The sequence below is a fragment of the Octopus bimaculoides genome, chromosome 24 (genome assembly GCF_046866305.1).
Source record: "Octopus bimaculoides isolate indiv1 chromosome 24, ASM4686630v1, whole genome shotgun sequence".
In the NCBI taxonomy this organism is placed as follows: domain Eukaryota; kingdom Metazoa; phylum Mollusca; class Cephalopoda; order Octopoda; family Octopodidae; genus Octopus; species Octopus bimaculoides.
Window position 1 is genome coordinate 15,916,667 of NC_142951.1, and position 21,615 is coordinate 15,938,281.

General features: G+C 37.2%; 1 protein-coding gene across 1 annotated transcript in view; it reads right to left on the minus strand.

The window, feature by feature from the left end:
* Positions 1 to 21,615, minus strand: part of LOC106877382 (uncharacterized) — a 900,394-nt gene that overhangs the window by 123,698 nt on the left and 755,081 nt on the right. Inside the window, exon 15 of the mRNA XM_089341355.1 lies at positions 9,518 to 9,593. Coding sequence (XP_089197481.1) covers positions 9,518 to 9,593 — 76 coding nt within the window. The remainder of the gene's footprint in view (positions 1 to 9,517; positions 9,594 to 21,615) is intronic.

Consider the following 21,615-nt stretch of genomic DNA (forward strand, 5'->3'; position numbering starts at 1 on the left):
AATATTCTGCAAAATCATATCTAGCCATGGGGCTAGTGAGGGTTGGTGACAGGAAGGGTATCCAGCCCATAAAATAATCTGCCTCAAATAAATCCCATGAATCCATGCAAACATGGAAACTGGACATTAAATGATATGATGATGAAACATTAAACAAAAGTGAAATATTGGTCACGAATAGCCATGGGATTACACCTAGAAAATTACCCCCTGAGGCACAAGTCCAGGCAAGGTTGTTTATGGAAGACTAGCAGTCGCTCATACATACCAGCCACCCCTCTCCATACCACTAATGTTATCCAAGGGAAAGGTAACAGCCAATACAGCTTGGCACCAGAGATGTCGCAACTCATTTCTACAGCTGGGTGAGCTGGAGCAATGTGAAATAAAGTACCTTGCTCAAGAAAACAACACAGCCTGGTCTAGGAATTGAACTCACTACCTTATGATTGTGAGCCTGATGCTCTAACCACTGAGCCATGTGCCTTCATCACATACAGACACAACAATCTTCAAGCAATCTCCATCTACCCAAATTCTTTACAAAGCATTCGTTAGCCTAGAGGCATAGAAGAGTTATCTAAGCTGCCACAAAGTGGGGCTGTTCCCCAATTTATATGGTTGCAGAGTCAACTCTGACAAACAGCCAAACCAGCACACACACACACAAACAAGTGAGCACACATATAAACACATCTATATTCATGCACACACATACACATGTCATTTGGGAGATAGAACAAGAATATTTAAACAAAATTACATCAACATGCATCTCCTGCAATATTCTGAATCAATCAATTAATCAATACATCTATTAATCTATCGAGTTAAAATAACCGATTACGTGAGTTCTGAAAAGCCAAGATTTACTGGCAAACTGCTCTATGCGGTGGTACTCAACTAGAAATTTATGGTAAAATACAAACCAGAGCAACTGCTCTGCTACTGCTGCTACAACTGACTTACTTCACAAATTTTGTCAAAGTGTGGAAACGCAAACTTCAGGGTTAGATTTCTGGTAGACATCTGCTTTAAGCACCTCATATAACTCCTTTATAACTATTTAATTTTTTGGAATGTTCAAAAATTTTTTGTGAAGTTGTGTTCTATACACAGGAATTCATACAATTATGCAAAATTAAAAAAAAATTCTATGTGTGATTTAAAGGCAATTTAGCTGTTATTTTCAGCACATCTCATAACCACCTGATACCTTCCTTGTTTCTTTGTCACTCTGACATGTATTGATGTTTTTCTCTACTTTTCTCTCCCTAAACACATTTAATGAAATGATGATGCATCCAAGGGTGGTCCATTGCTGGGATTTAAACTCTGATTTTAAAAGAAAATTTGAGAGTGGAACTTTTAGGATTTCTGAGGTCGGGGAGGAGAATCAAAAATATTTTAATTTGTTTCTCATCATTGTATGGATTCCCATGTGTAGAACACAAATCCACAAGAATTTTCTGAAAATTCCAGAAAATAAAAAAAAGATACAATGGGTTATATGGGGGGCTTAAACCAGAATTCCACCAGATTTCCTTCAGAAAAATTAAACCCCAAAATTAATCACATGACTTCAAAGCATTCACTCCAGCCAGTGTCAGTGACACTCTTAGTCTGTTGATCCATTAGATCCCAGTGATCTGTCATTTCTCAAACTCTCTTAATCCCTTACTAATCCTCATTATCTCTCATACACTACTATATAGACATTGTAATCCTTCATTGTTATTTAATCTCTCAATCATAAGTTCCATCTTTGGTTGATAGCAAATGTTGCCACTATACCATTCAGCAATGTAGGAAATTTAGGCCTGGCTGTCTGGTTAAGAGGCTTGTTTTGCAACCACATGGTTTTGGGTTCTGTCCACTGTGTGGCACCTTAGGCAAACCAATGTTTTGTGAGTGGATTTGATAGATGGAAACTGTGTGGAAGCCTATCATATGTATGTGTGTGTATATATATACATATATATAATAGTGAGTTTGGAGGGATGTATTATCCAGGCGGACACCATATTAGCTCTCAGTTATGTTCCAGTTAATGGCTAACCACAACAATCAGTGACTAAAATTAATTGTTATTCACTCCTTGAATTCTTCTGATGGGTAATTCTGTGTACTCTTTGCAGGACAGTAAAAATTGTCTGGAGTATATATCTATATAAAAGAGAGAGAGAATGTGTGTGTATGTGTGTGTTCCTTATGCATTTGAAAATTGAGTTGCTGATTTTGACATATGGGGTATCAAAAGATTCAGTAATCTTTCGGCTACCAAATAAACTTTATTTTCAGTCACATATTTTCTACGTTATCTCAACAACTCATCATCATCATCATTTAACGTCTGTTTTCCATGCTGGCATGGGTTAGACGGTTTGACTGGGGGCTGGCATGCCAGGAGGGCGCATCAGGCTCCAATCTGATCTGGCAATGTTTCTACAGCTGGATGCCCTTCGTAACGGCAACCACTCTGAGAGTGTAGTGGGTGCTTTTTACATGCCACCAGCACGGGAGCCAGTCAGGTTCATATATATGACGGGCTTGTTTCAGCTTCCATCCACCCACAAGGCCACAACGACCAGGTTTCATTAGAAAGTGAAAATAGTTTCACACTTTCAATTTGAAACAAAATTACAAAGAGTTGCATTATAAGAGTGACGAATAAGGTTTCTCCAAATTAGTCACATCTGTATTATAAGAAAGAAAGCTGCTTATCTATCTATCAATCTATCTATATATATATATATATATATATATATATATATATATATATATATATATATATATATATATATATATAAAGGCTACCAAATAACTATGTTTTTGGTACAACTCTATTTTACTACTAAAATAACCTCGGAAACGAGGTCAGGATGCACAATTTTGAGGCCATTTACTGATGTTTCACATTCGTCCGATGCTTCACGGATGCATAGAATTCTATTCAGACAAATATTTATGAAAATGTACACATAAATATTATATTAAAATAAGCCACAACCAAAAAAATTTCATTAAAAGACATCCATTTCTCTATATGTTATGAGGAAATGCAGTCACACTCTGTCTCGCTCTTGCATGTACATGCACACATACATACAAAAAAGATGTATTCATACGTATTTATGTGTGTGTATATGAAAGATAATGTATGTGTGTGAGAGAGAGAGAAAGAGAGAGAGAGTGAGTGCTACTTACACATACAAGAAAAAATACATACATGACAACACACACCTTCACTCACTTGCCACCCCCCTCTCTCTCTCTCTCTCTTTCATGCACATGCACACATGTCCATTTCATATACACGTACACACAGCTTTTACTTTCTGCTCTTGCTTCAAAGCAAATGCTGCCTTTTCACTTTCAATTTCTGCTTTCTCGAAAAAAATTTATGGAAATTAACAATCAATCATATGATTGATCAAATGATCAAGTTGATAACTTTGCTGCTTCAAATGAAAGAATGCCATAAAATGACTTCCTTTAGCACACACATGCACACACACTCTAGGTAAGAATTATATTATTTCTTGCTGTGTACATGCACAAAATTTCAGCTCGAATCCAACTGAAATGATGTTTTTCTATTCTGTAATTTGTGTTTGTGATGAACATATTTAAAAACCTGATCTTCGATATAAACTTAAAAGGAAGTTTTCCCAGAAATCCTGTCCTTTACTTGTTGTTTCTAGCATGTCCGAGGTGAAATTTGCACCCCGACCTTATTTTTTCCTGCATTTCTTCTGATTCCTGTTTTCAATACAGGAGATTAGGATTTTGTCCAAAAAAACACGTTCTCAATATTTTAATTTTCTCCCTCCCCACCCCAATTTTTCCCTTTTTTACTGTTTTTCCAAGTTTTTTTCTTGGTAATCCATGGAGAGAAAAAAAAAGAGAGTCCAAATCTTTAAGAATTTCTTTCTTTCTTTTTTTCTTAAAGAAACACTAAAATCTCCTTCCCAAACACCCACTCATCACCTCACCACTTTCAAAAAGCTACAAACTCAAAATGTTTCACTTTTAGCCTTTTTGAAAGTGGGGAAGTTTCTTCAGAAATAATGTTGTTTACCTGTTGTTTCTAGCATGTCGGGTCTCCTGGTGGTGATCTGGTATTTCAGTACAATTCTAGACATGCATGAAACATTAAACAAAAGTGAAATATTGGGAAGTTTTAGCTTTTTGAAAGTGGGTAGGTGATGGGTAGGCAAGGTGGGGGAAGGGGCATTGAGTGCTTCTTTAAGAAAAATTAAATTTAAACAAAAAATATTTCCCAGATTTGTAATTTATTTTTCTACATGGATAAAAAGCAATTAACAAAAAAAGTTACAAATTAAAAAATTGCAGTGGGGATGGGGGGAAATTAAAATTCTGAAAATGTGATTTCTGGGCAAAATTGTATTAACCCCCTTTTATGCAATGAACCAAACATGGTCTGTGACCTTCTTAAGAATAGAAAGCACTTTCATGCCAACCCATGCAAATTGTACCCTCCCCTCCTTCACTTTTAAACAAACAAGTTCCATCACACCAGTAATCCAGTTCATTATATATTAGCTGTGCCATTTCTGCCAATAAGAAAGGAAGAAATAATATAATGTGGCTGTAGGTCCATAATACTCAGGCAATGCCGGGATGCATTGCTAGTTAATAATAATAAAGAGCATACAAACTTGTACATCCACAAAATTTATTTTATAGTTATATACAGCATACTATATATATATATATATATATACTATTGTGTCTAGGGAGAGGCATTCTCTTTTAGTGCCTTATTAAGGCACTAAAAGAAAATGACTCTCCCCAGACACAATAGAATATGTTCCAACACATGAATTCACATAAAGAATCTTGTAAACCAAATACAAAAATGAAATATATATGTGTGTGCATACATTTATCAATTTGTGTTGGAAGATTCCTGATGTGAAATTATGTATTGAAACAGATGTTGTATTTCAGGATGATTGTTTCTTTTCTTTTTTTGCCAAATAAACAGTTTTCCTTTTTGTGTGTGCTCTTGTTTCACTTATTCCATTCTGCACTTCTATGATGTGTATCCTTATGCGTGCATGCATTTGTGTCCATGTTTGTGTGTGAGCACGCGCATGTGTATGTGTATGTATGCTTGTGAGTGTGCGTGTGTCATTGCTCTTAGCAGCAGTATGGCCTTCCCCTCAGCCCCATCTTCTCACTCCATTGTGCTGCTGCTGTCCTAGGACCTGATAATATGGTACAGTTCCTGTATCTCTCTGTGTTTGTGTGTTTTCCCACAGTGTTGCAATCATGGCAGTTGTTGTTGTTATTGCCATGTTTGTCACTGCCGCTGCTGCTGTCGTTGTTAGTCATGTTGATATTGTTGCACCCATCCATGAAGTTATCGTGTATGTATGGATTCACTTCATATGTTGTTTGTATTCATACAAAGTGAACCCCTACACACACTCAATCAAACACACAATAACTTCATGGACGGCTGCAACAATATCAACATGACTAACAACGAGAGCAGCAGCAGTGGTGACAATGATAGCAATAACAATAACTACCATGATGGCAACACCATGGACAAACACAGAGAGATACAGGAACTGTACCAAATTATCAGGTCCTAGGACAGCAACAGCACAATGGGGTGAGAGGATGGGGCTGAGGGAAGGCAATAATGTGGTTAAGAACAATGACACACACACACACACACACACACATGGATGTAAACACATGTGCACATAAGGATACACATCATAGAAGAGCAGAATGGAATAAGTGGAGCAAGAACACACACAAAAACGAAAATTGTCACCGAAGAGGTCACAGATGTGTGACAAAAGATTTCTGGACAATGAACACGAGTTAAAATTAATAAATGAGTGAAGAACAAATATATAGTGCATGTGTTTATTTGGCAGCAAAAAAAAAAAAAAAAAAAAAGACCATTCCGAAATACAACAATATATATATATATATATATATATATATATATATACACACACATACATATATGTATATGTATATATACATATACACACACATATATATCTTATGTGTATAGTTAGATACACAACTACTAGTGTATGAGTTAGAGCTCCACATAGATTATCATTATCCAGTATAGTGGTTAGTCTACCGCTGTTCTTAGCGCTACTTATTATATTTAGCATGTATGTAATAGAAAATTACGATCCAGTGTGCTTAGGCATCCAAACGCACTCGGAATATCCAATACTGAGTTCCAAATAACTGTAATAGTGGAACATATGTAGGAATTAATAATTCATACATGTGTTTATCTTAATTTTCCGATATACCATCATCAATTAGCATCTGTTTTCGATGCTGGCATGGGTTGGACGGTTTGACAGGTGCTGACCAGTTGAAGGGCTGTTCATGTCTGTTTTGCACGGTTTCTATGACTGTATGCCCTTCCTAATGCCAACCACTTTACAGAGTGTACTGGGTGCTTTTTAAGTGGTACCAGCACCTATGTGCCTGCAAGATTAGGGATGCTCAGCTGAAGTGGGTCACAGGGATGAGCCTGTAGGCAGAGGCAACCATGCTTTTACTTAGCTTGATGTGTCTTTTCAAGCACAGCAAACTGCCAGGAATCTCAGTCCCCTGTCATATATATATATATATATATATATATATATATATCTTTTATCTTTTACTTGTTTCACCAACTTGGACAATTTTTTTAGCCAAATGAATCGATTCCAGTACTTATTCCATTAGTCTCTTTTGCTGAATTGCTAAGTTACATGGATGTAAATACACCAACACCAGTTGTCTAGTGGCGGTGGGGGATAGACACAAACAGACATACATGAATGAAAATATATATATATATATATATATATATATATGGTCAAAATTAACGTGAGTTATTTAGACATTAACAAATTTATTAGAATATTTAGCTGAAGATCAGAATAGAGTATTCTTTACTCTTAACTGTGAAACGATCGTACTAAATTAACTAAAGGCAGGTGGTTTTTTTACTCTTCTCTACTGTTTTTTGTTCTGTGTGTATCAAAAATATCGCTATCAATCTGGAGTAATAATTTGTAGTTTTTGAAATCAGTAGTTCTTTGACTGCTATTTCTGAATTCTCAGTATGTTGGAGAAGCAGGTTACTGTCAATCCCTATATATTTATGATTATAAATGATTTTTACCGAAAAGGTTTTTTCATACTGAGCTACCCGGCAAAATTGTTAATTATTAATTTTATTACTAATTGACGGTTCCCTGCCCTGCATATCTATATATATATATATATATATATATACAATGGGCTCCATTCAGTTTCTGTTTATCAAATCCACTCACAAGGCTTTGGTCAGCCTGAGGCTACAGTAAAAGACACTTGCCCAAGGTTTCATGCAGTGGAACTGAACCTGGAACCATATGGTTGGGAAGCAAGCTATATGAAGTGAAGGCAAATGAGTTAGTGGTTAGGGTGTTGCGTTTAGAACTGCAAGATTGTGGTTTTGATTTGCAGCCAGGGCATCGCATTGTGTTCTTGAGCAAAGCACTTCATTTCATGTTGCTCAGTGATCATTTTGTCATTTGACATGTGGCAAGTTGTGCACCTGTACAGGTAATGTCAATTTGATGGAGAGAGAACGTTTAAGCAAACACATCCATTTGATCAATCTAAATAAATCATCTGTGTGGTTGTTCAGCACACATGTTGTTTAACAATGGGAGAGTTCACATATATATATATATATATATATATATATATATATATATATACCATGTGTGTGTGTGTGTCTTTTTATTTGTTTGTCCCCACCATCGACTTGAGAGCTGGTGTTGGTTTGTTTATGTCCCCTGTAACTTAAAGTTCAACAAGAGAGACCAATGAATTAAATACCAGACTTGAAAAATTAACCCTTTAGAATTCAGATTATTACTTTGCTTTTGTATTTGGTTTGCAATATTCTTTATGTGAATTCATGTGTTGAAAGAAATTTTGTTGTGGTGTACACCGCTCCATAATGGACGAGAGAGGAGTTGCTGAAAATGTTATGAATGACAACAAAAGAACTTTGATGAATAGATAAAAAAAAAAAAGAAAAAAAGATTGTTTAACCAACAAGTTAAACAAATGATTTATGAGTTAGTTGGATAAGTATTTAACTAATTGACTAATAATGGAGGAGTAGAATTGAACAGATGCATGTGTTATTAATATTGGCAAAACGACTCTTCTTGACCACAGCAACATTCAAATTATTCTGTTAAATATAATGCTTATTTATTCACATTGTTTTGCATTAATCATACATCATCTCATAGCTTTGATATTTTGGTGATGTGATTGCTTATTTTTAGAGTGAAATTGTAGGGTAGGTGTGTGAGACCAGTTCTGACTAGTTTTGAACATAAAACAGGTAGAATATTTGGGCCAGATGTGGCTGGTTTAAATGCTAAATGGTTATGGTCATTGTCAGTATATATATTTTTGTAGTTAAAAAAAATTTGCAATATATTCAGCTGTAAAGCAAGATTCTAAATGTATGGATTCAGTTGGCAGGGCCCTTAGCAATAATCAGGCTAAAATTCAAAAGGATACTGATATATCTTAAAGAAAATTCGTTTTGCATATTCACAAAAATAATTATGATTGGAAATATAATTATTTAAAGGTTGTTGAGGTTCTGTTAACCATTTTAGTACCAACCTGCCTGAGACTGCCCTTGCTTCTATGTCAAAAACTTCCTGTTTTAAATTGATCTAAATTAAAACCTTCCATAAAAATTTCATGTTGATTTATGCTTCAAACACCAGCTTAATAATGACAAAATTATTTTACTAAACTAAATTCTTCATTATTTTAAAAATTAATCGAAACAAAGGCAGTGCATTTCAACAGAAATATAACAAAAGGATTAAGAACTCTTCATATAATTCAGTTGATAAAATATTAGCATTAGTAGTAGTAAAAGCAGCAGTAGTCAAGGTAATAGCAGCAACTGTAGTAGAAGCAAAAGTATTATTAGTAGTATTATTAGCAGCAAGTAGAAGTATTTTATTTCCAATTTATGTTAATTGTTACAAATGAAGTTAACTATGAGGGAGTGCTGAAAAGTTTCTGGCTTTAAGGGTATTGTGAAAGGTCTGGTTGAAGACCCAACCTTCTCATTTCTTTCACAGAACTTAGGAAACCTGAAAAACTGCCACAATAAGTGTGTGAATCTGAGAGGGGAATATATTGGATAAAATCATAATTAACTGGTCCTCCTGTATTATTTTTTACCCAAAGCCAGGAACTTTTCAGCACCTCCTTGTACTTAACAATTGCTTAAAAAAAATTATAAAATTTCCATATCTCTCACAATTATTCAGACATGCATACGTTATATATTTACACAGTATACATGGTGCATCATTATAATTACTAATCAAGCTTACCTGCAAGAGAAATGGTGGACAGTATTATGGAGTTCTTTTAGACAATGACATTAAAAAAAAAAAAGAAATGATTATGAAGCATTTACCTGGAACTTTTTCAACAAAATTGGATGGAACAAGGCCCTTATTTCCATTAATCAGTTCTCCTTCAAAAAATCCATCCTAGAGGAATAATATAAAAAAAAGAAAAAAATTTGAAGCTACAAAATATAACCAACATGAAACCAAGCGAAAGAAGTAAATCACACTGTGTAACACGATTTTTGTCCTTGGGTAGCAACTGTTATTTCCTATTTGCTTACTCCTAGAAAGTATGAAAAATGGCTAATATTTCCTTCAAACTTTACTTCTGTTTCTTCATGCAAACCACAAAGAATCCCTCTCAGCACATGGCAGTGATGCTCCTCCACTATTTCTGCTCATCATCAGAATGTCACTAATGGACACGCTCAACTGGTTAAGGTCAAGAAACTGATAAACAAATCTGTGGTTTTGAGCAGAATATTTGCTATAATGATATTTCTGTTTCAGCAACTCAGTGCTGAATCTGTCTGAAACATAATGGAAAATAGGACAGTTTCAAAACATTGAAGTCCAAGTCGCAAAAGCAAAGTTTGAAGGGAATAGTAGTCATTTCCTTTGATTTCTGGATAGAAGCAAATAGGAAATAACATAAGATAAAGATAAAAAAAAGACCTAAATTTTGTTACACAGTGTTATTAAAACAGAAGACATTTGATCAAAAAAATGTTAGTCAAAATATTAGGAGTCTTCCTAAGTCAGAAACCACAATTAGATTTAGACTATTTACTGTTCAAGGAGAGGGTTGAAACACCCACACACTGTCATTTGGGAAAAGACCTGCATGAAATGTCAGAAATCCCCTTCTCTTCATGGCATGCAATCTTATCTTATTTCACAAATGTCATTTCAGAAGATGTCATTCTCAGATTGTAACCTAGCTACTTTGTCATCCTTGCAGTCTTAGTAGAGTTTTTAAACAAGAATTAGCATTGATATTATCAATTCATGACTATTTATAAAGCTACAATATCATCTCCCTCTGAATATCTTGGTGAATAGTTACTGTTAATCACTAGAAAGTGGATTGGAGAAATCAAAATATCAGTGTACCAGATTAAATGCCTTGTGGTATTTAGCTATTCAAAGTTCAAATCCCTTGAGGCTGATTGATTTCCTTTTTCACTGACTTAAGGATAATTTTTCTTTCTTACTTGTTTCAGTCATTTGACTGCAGCCATGCTGGAGCACTGCCTTGAAGTGTTTTTGTCAAACAATTCAACCCTAGAACTCATTTTTTTAAAGCCTAGTATTTATTCTATTGGTCTCTTTGCTGAATCACTAAGTTATGGGGATATAAACACTGACACAAATATACACATAGATATATACATACATACATATACACACACATATATATATATATATATATATATATATATATATATATATATATATATATATATATACAGACAGGCTTCTTTTAGTTTCCACCGAAGCTATAGTAGAAGATACTTGCCCAAGATGTCATACAGTGGGACTGAACCTAGAACCATATGGTTGAGAAGCAAGCTTCTTACCACACAGCCACACTTGGGTTGGATGGTTTTGAAGTTCAGTCTACGATCATATGGTTTTGGGTTCCATACCATTTCTGGGACAAATGTCTTCTGCTATAATCTTGAGTTGATTAATACTTTGTAATAGTGGTTTAAAATTCAGGCACAAAGTCAGTAATTTTAAGTGGTGGTGGTGGTGGGGGGGGGGGGGTTTAATCAATTACAGTAAGTCCAGTGCTCAACTGGGACTTTGTTTTATCAACCCTGAAGGGATGAAAGATAAAGTTGACCTCAGTGGTATTTGAACCCAAAATGGTATTTGAACCAGAAGAAATGCAACTATGTATTTTGTCCAGTGTGCCAACAAGTCTGCCAGCTTGCCAGAAATCTGTAATAATGGTTTCAAATTTTAGCACAAAGCCAGTAAATTTGTGGGGAGGTATTAAGTCAATTACATTGACCCCAGTACTCAACTGGTATTTAATTCATCAACCTCGAGAAGATGAAAGGCAAAGTTGACCTGGGTGGAATTTGAATTCTGAAAGTAAAGATGGATGAAAAGCTGCTTTTTTTTTTGTCTGGCTAACAATTCTGCCAGCTTTCCCCATCCTTTCTACTATAGGCACAATGCCAGCAATTCTTTGGGAGGGAGTGTTAAGTCAATTACATTGACCCCAGTGCACAATTGGTATTTTATTTATCAATCCCTAGAGGATGAAAAGCAAAGTGACCTGGCTGAAATTTGAACTCCAAATGTAAAGACATGAAATGCTACTAAGCATTTTGTCTGGTGTGCTAACGATTCTGCCAACTTGCCACATTCACAAGAAATCTCTAATAATCCTTTCTACTATAGGCACAAGGCCTGAAATTTTGGGGGAGGGGACCAGTTGATTACATCGACCCCAGTGCATAACTGGCACTTAATTTATCAACCCGAAAAAGATCAATGGCAAAGTCGACCCAGGCGGTTTTGAGTACTTTGGGTACTCAAATATATTTTTGTAATTTTCAAGGTTGTTTTGGGGTTTCCTGAATGATCCTACAGTTATAATGTACCTAAAACCAAAAATTGCCAACCAATAACCTTGACTAACCCATACCAGCACAGGAAAAAAGCAGACATAAAAATAATGTTGAAGATGTTCTTATATGTGCCATGAGTAAAAATGGTTTGGAATCACTGCTTTACATTATTCAGTGTGTATTCATTTATTGATTGCTTCACACACACAAACATGCGCTATCTTGAAACCTGAATATATTAATATATTTCCTTAATTATCACTACAAATTATGATGGATGGCCAAGTGGACAGAGTATCAGACACTTTAATCAAAAGCTGACAGTTTGTACTCCACTACTTTGAGTTGTTTTGTCTTTGTGCTCTTTACTGTTTCTTCTGTAGTGAAATGTGGCTCTAACAGACTAGATATATACCATAGGGTGCATAGTAACACAGATGGTAATTCAACTTTTAATCTGCCATACACTAGCCTGATACATAGAAAGGTTGAGCAGTTTAGTGGTTCAAGATGCAAACTGGAAATAAGAAGAAGAGTCACAAATTCACACCTAATCCTATGCATTGTTTCATATTCTTTTAGTTAAGGAACATCACCTCTCAACGAAATGAGGTGATGATGATGATGATAACAATGATAATAATTCTTTCTACTATAGGCACAAGGCCTGAAATTTGAGGGGAGGGGTAATATGATTACATTGACCCAGTAATTCACTGGTACTTAATTTATTAACCTTGAAAAGATGAAAGGCAAAGTCGACCTCAGCGGAATTTGAACTCAGAACATAGTGGCAGATGAAATGCTGCAAAGCATTTTGCCTGGCGTGCTCATGAATCTGCCAGCTTACCCCATAATAATAATAATAATTTCTGCTGCCACTATAACAACACCCACTGAAATTGAAAAACTTTGAAATAAGAGCATCAATTAAAGGAATTGCCCCTATAGTAGATTATTTTCTCTAGCAAATACACACACACATACATATCTATCAAAATTCCGCAGCAACTTCTTTTTGGCTGATTTCCAACAGGAAGGTCAGTTGGAAGGCCACTCTTGCACTTCAAAGACAAACTAAAAGACAACCTGAAGTGATGCAACATTCCCCTTTCTTCCTAGAAAAACAAAGCTTCAGAATGCAGGACTTGGTGCCAGTCCTGCATCTCCCCAGTTCAAAGATTTGAGCAAAGTTAATTCCAGCACCGGGACCGACTTTGTGCAAACATGAAGGCACGCTGGCAAAATGCTGCTCCTCTAAATGGAAACTTTAGCTGTCATTGTGGTTTTGTGACATGAAGCAAAGCAGGACTTGCCGTCCCCTCAAAGAAACACATAGCAAATGATCCACAAGAACTCGAGCAAACTGAGTCCTCAACTTATTCCATTTGCCAAAAGGTTTGCAAGGCAGGCCTCAAGAGACACCTATGTATCCATAGAACATGATTAATGCTTTATTTTACTGAACCCTCATTTGGTGTTCATGACAAGAGAATCCATCATCATCATACATATAAAATATATATTCTATAGCCAATACACACACACACACACATGCATGTGTGCATGCATGCATGTGTGCATGCATGCATCCATCCGTCCGTACATACATACATACATACATACAAGCATGCATGGCAGTGGCTTAACATCAAACCAAAATGCCTTTGAATGTTATATCATATCCCTTCAGCAACATCCTTTAACCAAGTGCTTCCCTTGACCAAGTTTGCATACTTGAGGCTGATAACATCATAAGACTTGGAAGGCAACTCCTTGAGCAACATTTCTTGTCTGATAACCTTAAATATATGCCCAAAGAAGTCGCACGACTCTACTGCAACATATCATCAGATGAAAGAATAAACATATATGAGCAGAAGACTATGCATATATGAGCAGAATGTAATGTTAGGAGAAAGCTCTGAGATGAGATGATAGTAACATTGATCATCAAAGCAGTCTATCATGGACCAATAACCAGTTTACTACCTCCCACTTTGAAGGGTATGTTTTAGCAATCCAGGAAGAGGAAATATCAACCAAGTACCTGATGCACAAAAGGGATAGAAATGCAGGAAAAGCCGTAAAATATGACATCCGATGCAGACTTTGTGGATTTAACACTGAAGATATCATCCACATCATAAGCAGTTGTCTGAAAAAGTCATTACAGTATTATCTACTGATGAGACATGATGCTGTAGCTAGGACACTCTATAAAGAAATCCATCAGAAGGATAACCCCAAGGACAAAGAAATAAGAACCCACAATATGGTAGAAGCCATAGCCACTCATAATAAAAAGGAATACTGGTGGAATGTACCAGTGAAGACCTCAATAAAATGTAAGCACAACAGGCCTGACATAATGATTTGAGATAGAGAAGGGAAATTGTGCACAGTTGTGGAAATTAGCTGCCCAGCAGATATTAACATAAAGCTGAAGATCAGTGAAAAAGAGAACACTTATGCTGAACTATTGAGAAATCTGCAGTTACTCTATCCGGATAATAAGTTCAGGTTTATACCTGTAATTATTGGGGCCCTGGGGTATGTAACACACTGCCTAAATATCAATCTTGAGAAATTAGGCTTCTCAAAATCAGACAGGAGAAAGCTAATTCCAATACTACAGATCCAATCCATCACTAGAACTGTAAAATTCTATAAAATGGGAATACATACATGAAACAAAACATACAAATCTGCACATAAACACATGCATACATACATACACACATGCATACATATATACACGCATGCATACACACATGCATAATACATACACATACGCATACATACATACATACATACATACATACATACATGCACGCACGCACACGCACACACACATACATACATACAAAAATACCCTGTTGTTGATGCTGAAATTCCAATGAAGGAGCCTTAAATCTAGGTTAGAAACCGGTGCTTTCTCTATTGGCAAGAAATCTTGAAATAAAACTGACTGACATACATACATACATACATACATAAACACTCTCCTGTGCTTTGAGATTTCTATTTTAATATAACTGAGAAGCTAGTTCTGTGACTTGAAGGCTAAGAGTTTCAGTCAAATGTGCTAACCAAAGCTATAGGCACCCTATGCATTGAGTTCTGTTTATCTCATAAGTATAAACAATCCATTTTGTTTTTAGATAGAATGTTTAATAATAACATTCTTAAATTTCTTGCATCTTAAAAAAGGTTCCAGGGTAGAAATATTAAAATCCATCCTGAGAGTGTTAAAAGGATTCATTTATAAAACTTCATAAGCTTTAGATTATTTCAGAGTTTTATTTTATGATGCAGAAATCAGAGATGGAACCTAGCAAACAAGATCAATGGATCGATGTTCTTAAGGATGCATTATGCCTGGAATAATGTGCAAAATTCATAAAAATGGAAAAACAAATTAAATAATAACAAAAACAACTAAAGGACATTGTCAAAATTACAAATAGACTGGACAGGTTAAGAGTATCAGTGGCAATAAATGGAGCTAAAAAAAGAAAAGGGCCAAGAGACTGGATTCTGGGAGATTGTAAAAGAGACAGAATAATAGCAAACATGATGGAAGGATGAACTGGAGTGATTAGACAAAAACTGGATATCTAGCACCCAAAACCGAAAGTGATAGAGAAATAAAAAGAAAGACATTTACCCAATAATGGGAAATCAATAACTGAGACTTTGACTGATTGATTGATTGATATCTATTTTCTATTTCTCAAAGAAAATGTGACTGCCTGTAATCTTTTTTAGATGCTTTGTAATTGTGTTAATTCATGTGAAACATCTGAAGCGAAGCTTGAGAATCGGTGATGCAGTAGAATGCTTTGTTGATGTTGTTGCTGTTGTTTTATGGTCTTTCTCATAAATGATATTAGCAGACAACAAACAGGTAAAAACTATGTAAATTCTCAGTTAGCAGACATTTCAAACATTTCTATGCACCATCATATTATTGTTATTACTATTATTACTATTATTATTATTATTATCATTATTATTATTATTATTATTATTATTATTAATTCTAATATTATTACTGTTGTTGTTGGTTCTGCTGTTGCCATTTTCCTAATACTTCTGTAAGTGCTGACTGAAACAGACAGACTTGTAGCATTGTTAAAGTTGGGGAAGAAAAAAAAATATCTTTGATGAAAAATTTGGGAAGTTAAAAACAATAAATAATTACAGCTTCATTGATACATCAAAGTCTTACAACCTTTGCTCCTTTACATACCTGTGTCTCATCCCCCCCCCCACTACAATTTCTGATACAACTTACAACAATTTCTGGTTGTCTGCTTTAATTGATTGTATGCTTTCTCACCACTTAAATTAAATCCATTTGATCTATCCACTAAACCTTTTTCCTTGCATCATATTTTTTATTATCTAACAATCCAGATCTCAACTCCAAATATTTCCCCAAAACTGCTTCCATAAATTAAATCTCTGCAAAACTCTTTCATTGCCGCTATTTGTTTCCTGGTTTACTTATCCTGCAAAGCCTCAAATTTAATGTTCATCATCAATTTTTCTTTTTTAACATCCACTTTTTCATGCAAGCATGGTTTGAAATGTGTTTATTGAGGCAGATTTTCTACATCTGGATGCCTTTCCTTTTGCCAACCCTCATCTGTTTCCTAGCAAGGGAATATTTTCCCATGGCCGAACATGTTTTTGCAGAATATTGGAAATGAGTGATGATGGTTGTAAGACAGTAACAGTCATTTTACAACTATCATGTAATATCAAGACAAGGAGACACAAACATACAAATATAATGGGCTTCTTTCAGTTTCCATCTACCAAATGTACTGACAAGGCTTGAAGAATTTTAAGTCAAATGAATCAACCTCAGTAGTTTCTTTTTTAAGCCTGGTACTTATTCTGTTGGTCTTTTGCTGAATTGCTAAGTTATGGGGACATAAACACACACACATATATATATATAAGTTTTTTCTAGACCAACGCCCCAACCCACAACCCGACACCTCCACACTCATTCGTCTGGCCGAACTTGTCCTATCTCTCAACTGCTTCTCGTTCGCGGGAGATATCTACCAGCAGATCTCGGGAGTGGCCATGGGGACGAGAATGGGCCCCAACTACGCGAACCTCTTCGTTGGTTATGTTGAGGCCCAAATATTCTCCAGTTTCACTGGTCCCACTCCCGAACTATACGGTCGGTATATCGACGACTGTATCGGTGCCACCTCTCTCTCCCGCGAACATCTTGACTCGTTCCTCTCTTTCGTTCAATCTTTCCATCCTGCCCTCCACTTCTCCTGTACTGTCTCTGACACCTCTGTCCCCTTTCTCGACATTTCGGTCAGCATCCTCCACTCCGCCCTTAGCACCTCCATCCACTACAAACACACAGACTCACACTCCTATCTCAACTTCTCCTCCTCCCACCCTAGACACACAAAACTTTCCATCCCCTATTCCCAATTCCTCCATCTACGCAGACTTTGTAGCGAAAGCCATGACTTTGAGACTCAGTCTCAACTCATGGCTCACCACTTTAGCCTGCGTGGATATCCACCCACCACCATCCACACCGCCCTTGCCAGAGCACGTTCTGTGGACCGTGCATCTGCTCTCCCCCCCCGAACCCGCCCTGCCGTTTCCCGCCTCCCTTTTCCCCTCACCTACCATCCCACCACCCTACCCCTCCAACGCTCCATTCTCCGAGCTTTTCGGCGCCTCCAGTCCGACCCCTCCACCTCCCACATCTTCCCTAATCGACCCCTCCCCTCCTTCAAACGAGCCCACAACCTACGGGACCTCTTGGTCCACAGCTTCTTCCCCAACCCAACCTCCCAACCTGGTTCGTTCCCCTGCTCCCGCCCACGCTGCCGCACTTGCCCTTACCTCTCCAACACCACCCTCCTCACCAGCACCCATCACCGACCCTATCGCATCACCGACTCCTTCACCTGCACGTCTACCAACATCATATATTGCCTCTCCTGCTCTCTCTGCCAATCCCTGTACATCGGACAAACGGGGCGGCGCCTGGCCGACCGATTCGCGGAACACCTCCGAGATATCAACGTCGGCAATGACACCCCGGTGTCACGCCACTTCCGTTCTGCCGGCCACTCCTTGCGGCAACACCTGTCTGTGTTTGGATTGTCCATGCACAGGGGCCATCCGGACTCCCGTTTGCGCCGTGAACAGGGATTAATCTTCTATCTTCGCTCCTTTGCGCCACATGGGCTCAACTCCCCTCCACTCTTCATCTAACCCCCTCCTCCTGTCTCTCTCCCCCACCCTCCCTCCTACCACCCATCTCTCCCCTCCCCCACCTCCTGCTCCGACTCCTACTTCTTTGTACGTCTCTTCACCTCTCTTCATACTTCTCTCCACTCCCACTTCTCTTCACCCCTACTCTTTCTCTCCTCTCTCTTACTCTCTCTCACTCTCTTCTCTCGTACTCCCCCTCTCTCACTCTTACTCTCTACACTCTTACTCTCCTACTCTTTCACTCCTCTTTCTCTCCTCTCTCTTACTCTCTCTCACTCTCTTCTCTCGTACTCCCCCCTCCCCCCCTCTCTCAATCCCCCTTCCCTCTCTTATACCCACCCTCTCCCTCTCCCCTCTCATACCCATCTTCCCCCTCTCTTACATCCACCTTCCCCTTCTCCCTCCTCGTCAACACCCCCTCATAAGCTCATCCCACCACACCCCAACACACTCCTACTCTACCTTCCCACTCCACGCCATCCAATTCCTTACACCCACCACCCACCCCTACCCACATACCCCACCCTACCCACATACCCCTACCTCTACCCCACACTCCACCCATGCCTTCCCCACCTCCCAACACCCTCACATCACACCACACCAATACCCTTGCATCACACCACGCACACCACACCAATACCCTCGCATCACACCACGCACACACTACAACTGACCAACTACTTTCTCCCTTTCTCCCTTCCCCCATTTTCACACTACATACGTCAAGATCACCAGCAGTCTACCTCCCACACACAGCCCCTCGTTCCCGATCACCGTTTGTTATCTCCCCCTTTCTTAGCTCTCCTGAAATAAGAATTTCTAACTTCCGGTCAGTCATTGTTATGATCGGCCATTATTATGATTGACCGTTGACTGAACACTATTCAATTTTTTTTCTCCGTGTTTTTCTCCTTGTCTCCGTATTCTTTCTGTTGAAGAGCGTAGCTCGAAACGTCAAAGACTTTCCGTATTCCCGAGCGTCATACTAATATATACTTTTGTTATTTACACCACCTGTCCTCGTCTGTTGTTATTTTTTGTATATTCTCCCATATATATATATATATATATATATATATATTTATATATATATATATATATATATATACACACACACATGACAGGCTACTTTCAATTTCCATCTACCAAATCTACTCACAAGGCTTTGGTCAGCCTGAGGCTATAGTAGAAGACACTTGGCCAAGGTGCCACAAATTGGAACTGAACCCGGAATCATGTGGTTGGGAAGCAAGCTGCTTGTTACCACAAAGCCATGCCTGCACCTAAATATGTAACTTTATATATTGATATATATTATGTCAGTATTCATCATCAACCTATGGACCTATTGTTTTGAGCGTCTAGATTTTTAGGGTCTGTTACTCAGTCTCCTTGGCATATAAATAACTGAAATCACAACATACCCATTGAGCAGAACATCAGTCAAATGCAGGGTTGCAGGGTTACTTATTTAGAGCTGAGGAGATCTGGAGCAATGTGAAATAAATTGTTTTTCTCAAGAACACAATGCCCTGCCCAGTCCAGAAATTCAAACCACATTTCGTCCAACATGCTAATGATTCTGCCACCTTGCCGCCTTAATAATAATAATGGTTTCACATTTTGGCAGAAGGCTAGCAATTTCAGGGGAGGGGTAAGTCAATTACATTGACCCCAGTACTCAGCTGGTATGTATTTTATTGACCCCGAAAGGATGAAAGGCAAAGTCAACTTTGGAATTTGAACTTGGAACAAAAAGACTGAAATTTTGTGGGAGGGATTATGACGATTACATTGACTCCAATGCTTAATTGGTACTTAATTTATTGAGCTCGAAAGGATGAAAGGCAAAGTCGACCTCAGAGGACTTTGAACTCTGAATGTAAAGACAGACAAAATGCTGCTTAGTATTTTGCCTGGCATGCTAACAATTCTGCCAGCTCACTGTTTTATTCAATAATAATAATAATAATAATAATAATAATAATAATAAAAATAATTTTAAAATGCGCCCTTTTAAAGCCTAGCCAGGCTCATGGGCCCGGTTTCCCGGTTTCAATGGCGTATCTTTTCCCCAGCTGGACGGGACGCCAGTCCATCGCAGCGTTACTCATTTTTGCCAGCTGAGTGGAATGGAGCAATGTGAAATGAAGTGTTTTGCTCAAGAACACAACAAATCGCCTGGTCCAGGAATCGAAACCACAATCTTATGATCATGATGCTGACACCTTAACCACTAAGCCACGCACCTCCACAATAATAATAATAATAATAATAATAATAATAATAATCCTTTCTACTAAAGGCACAAGGCCAGAAATTTTGAGGGAGAGGTTAAGTTGATTACATTAACCCCAATGTTTCACTGGTACTTAATTTATTGACCCCGAAAGGATGAAAGGCAAAGTCGACCTTGATGGAATTTGAAGACAGAACGTAAAGATGGATGAAATACTGCAAAGCATTTTGCTCGGCATGCTAATGAATCTGCCAGCTCACTGCTTTATATAATAATAATAATAATAATAATGGTTTCAATTTTTGGCACAAGGCCAGCAATTTGGGGGAAGTGTTCAACTGGTACTTAATTTATCAAGCCCAAAAGATTGAAGGCAAAGTTGACCTTGGTGGACTTTGAACTCTGAATGTCAAGACAGACGAAACGCTGCTAAGCATTTTGCCTGGCATGCTCATGGTTCTGCCAGCTCACTGCTTTATATAATAATAATAATTACTTTAAAAGCATTTTTAAAAAAGTCTTTTGATATATTTTAGATCCTGAAAACAAAAAAGACAGGATTTCCAATATACATACAACCAACCATTTTTTTTGTCTCCAAAATCTTTATATTTTATAATGGATTATGTAAAGGTACACATCTATAACTTCAGTGTCCATTAACAATTACACAATAATCAATATACCCATTTTCTGTAATGGTTTATTGTATGGTTCTTAAAAACCATTTCAGAATTTATTGTTCTTCTTTTCCAATTTTATTCATTCGGACAGACAACAATATAATGGAAATATAAGTTTCCATTTTCAAATTATTTCATTATTTGTAAACCAATTCTATTCCATACATTAGAAGACAATAAATGAACAAATAAATAAATAAGTGAAAACATAAAAATAAAAAGTCACGAAGAAATAATTGGAAGCAGAGACTAGAACTGAACAAGTGGTGAACAAATGGATGACAATAAGCTGAACAATGGTAATATAGAACTGAAAGAGATAAAGCTAGACACTTCTGAGCTTCAAGTAAAAACATTACAATTTCAAGCATTATCTTCTGGCT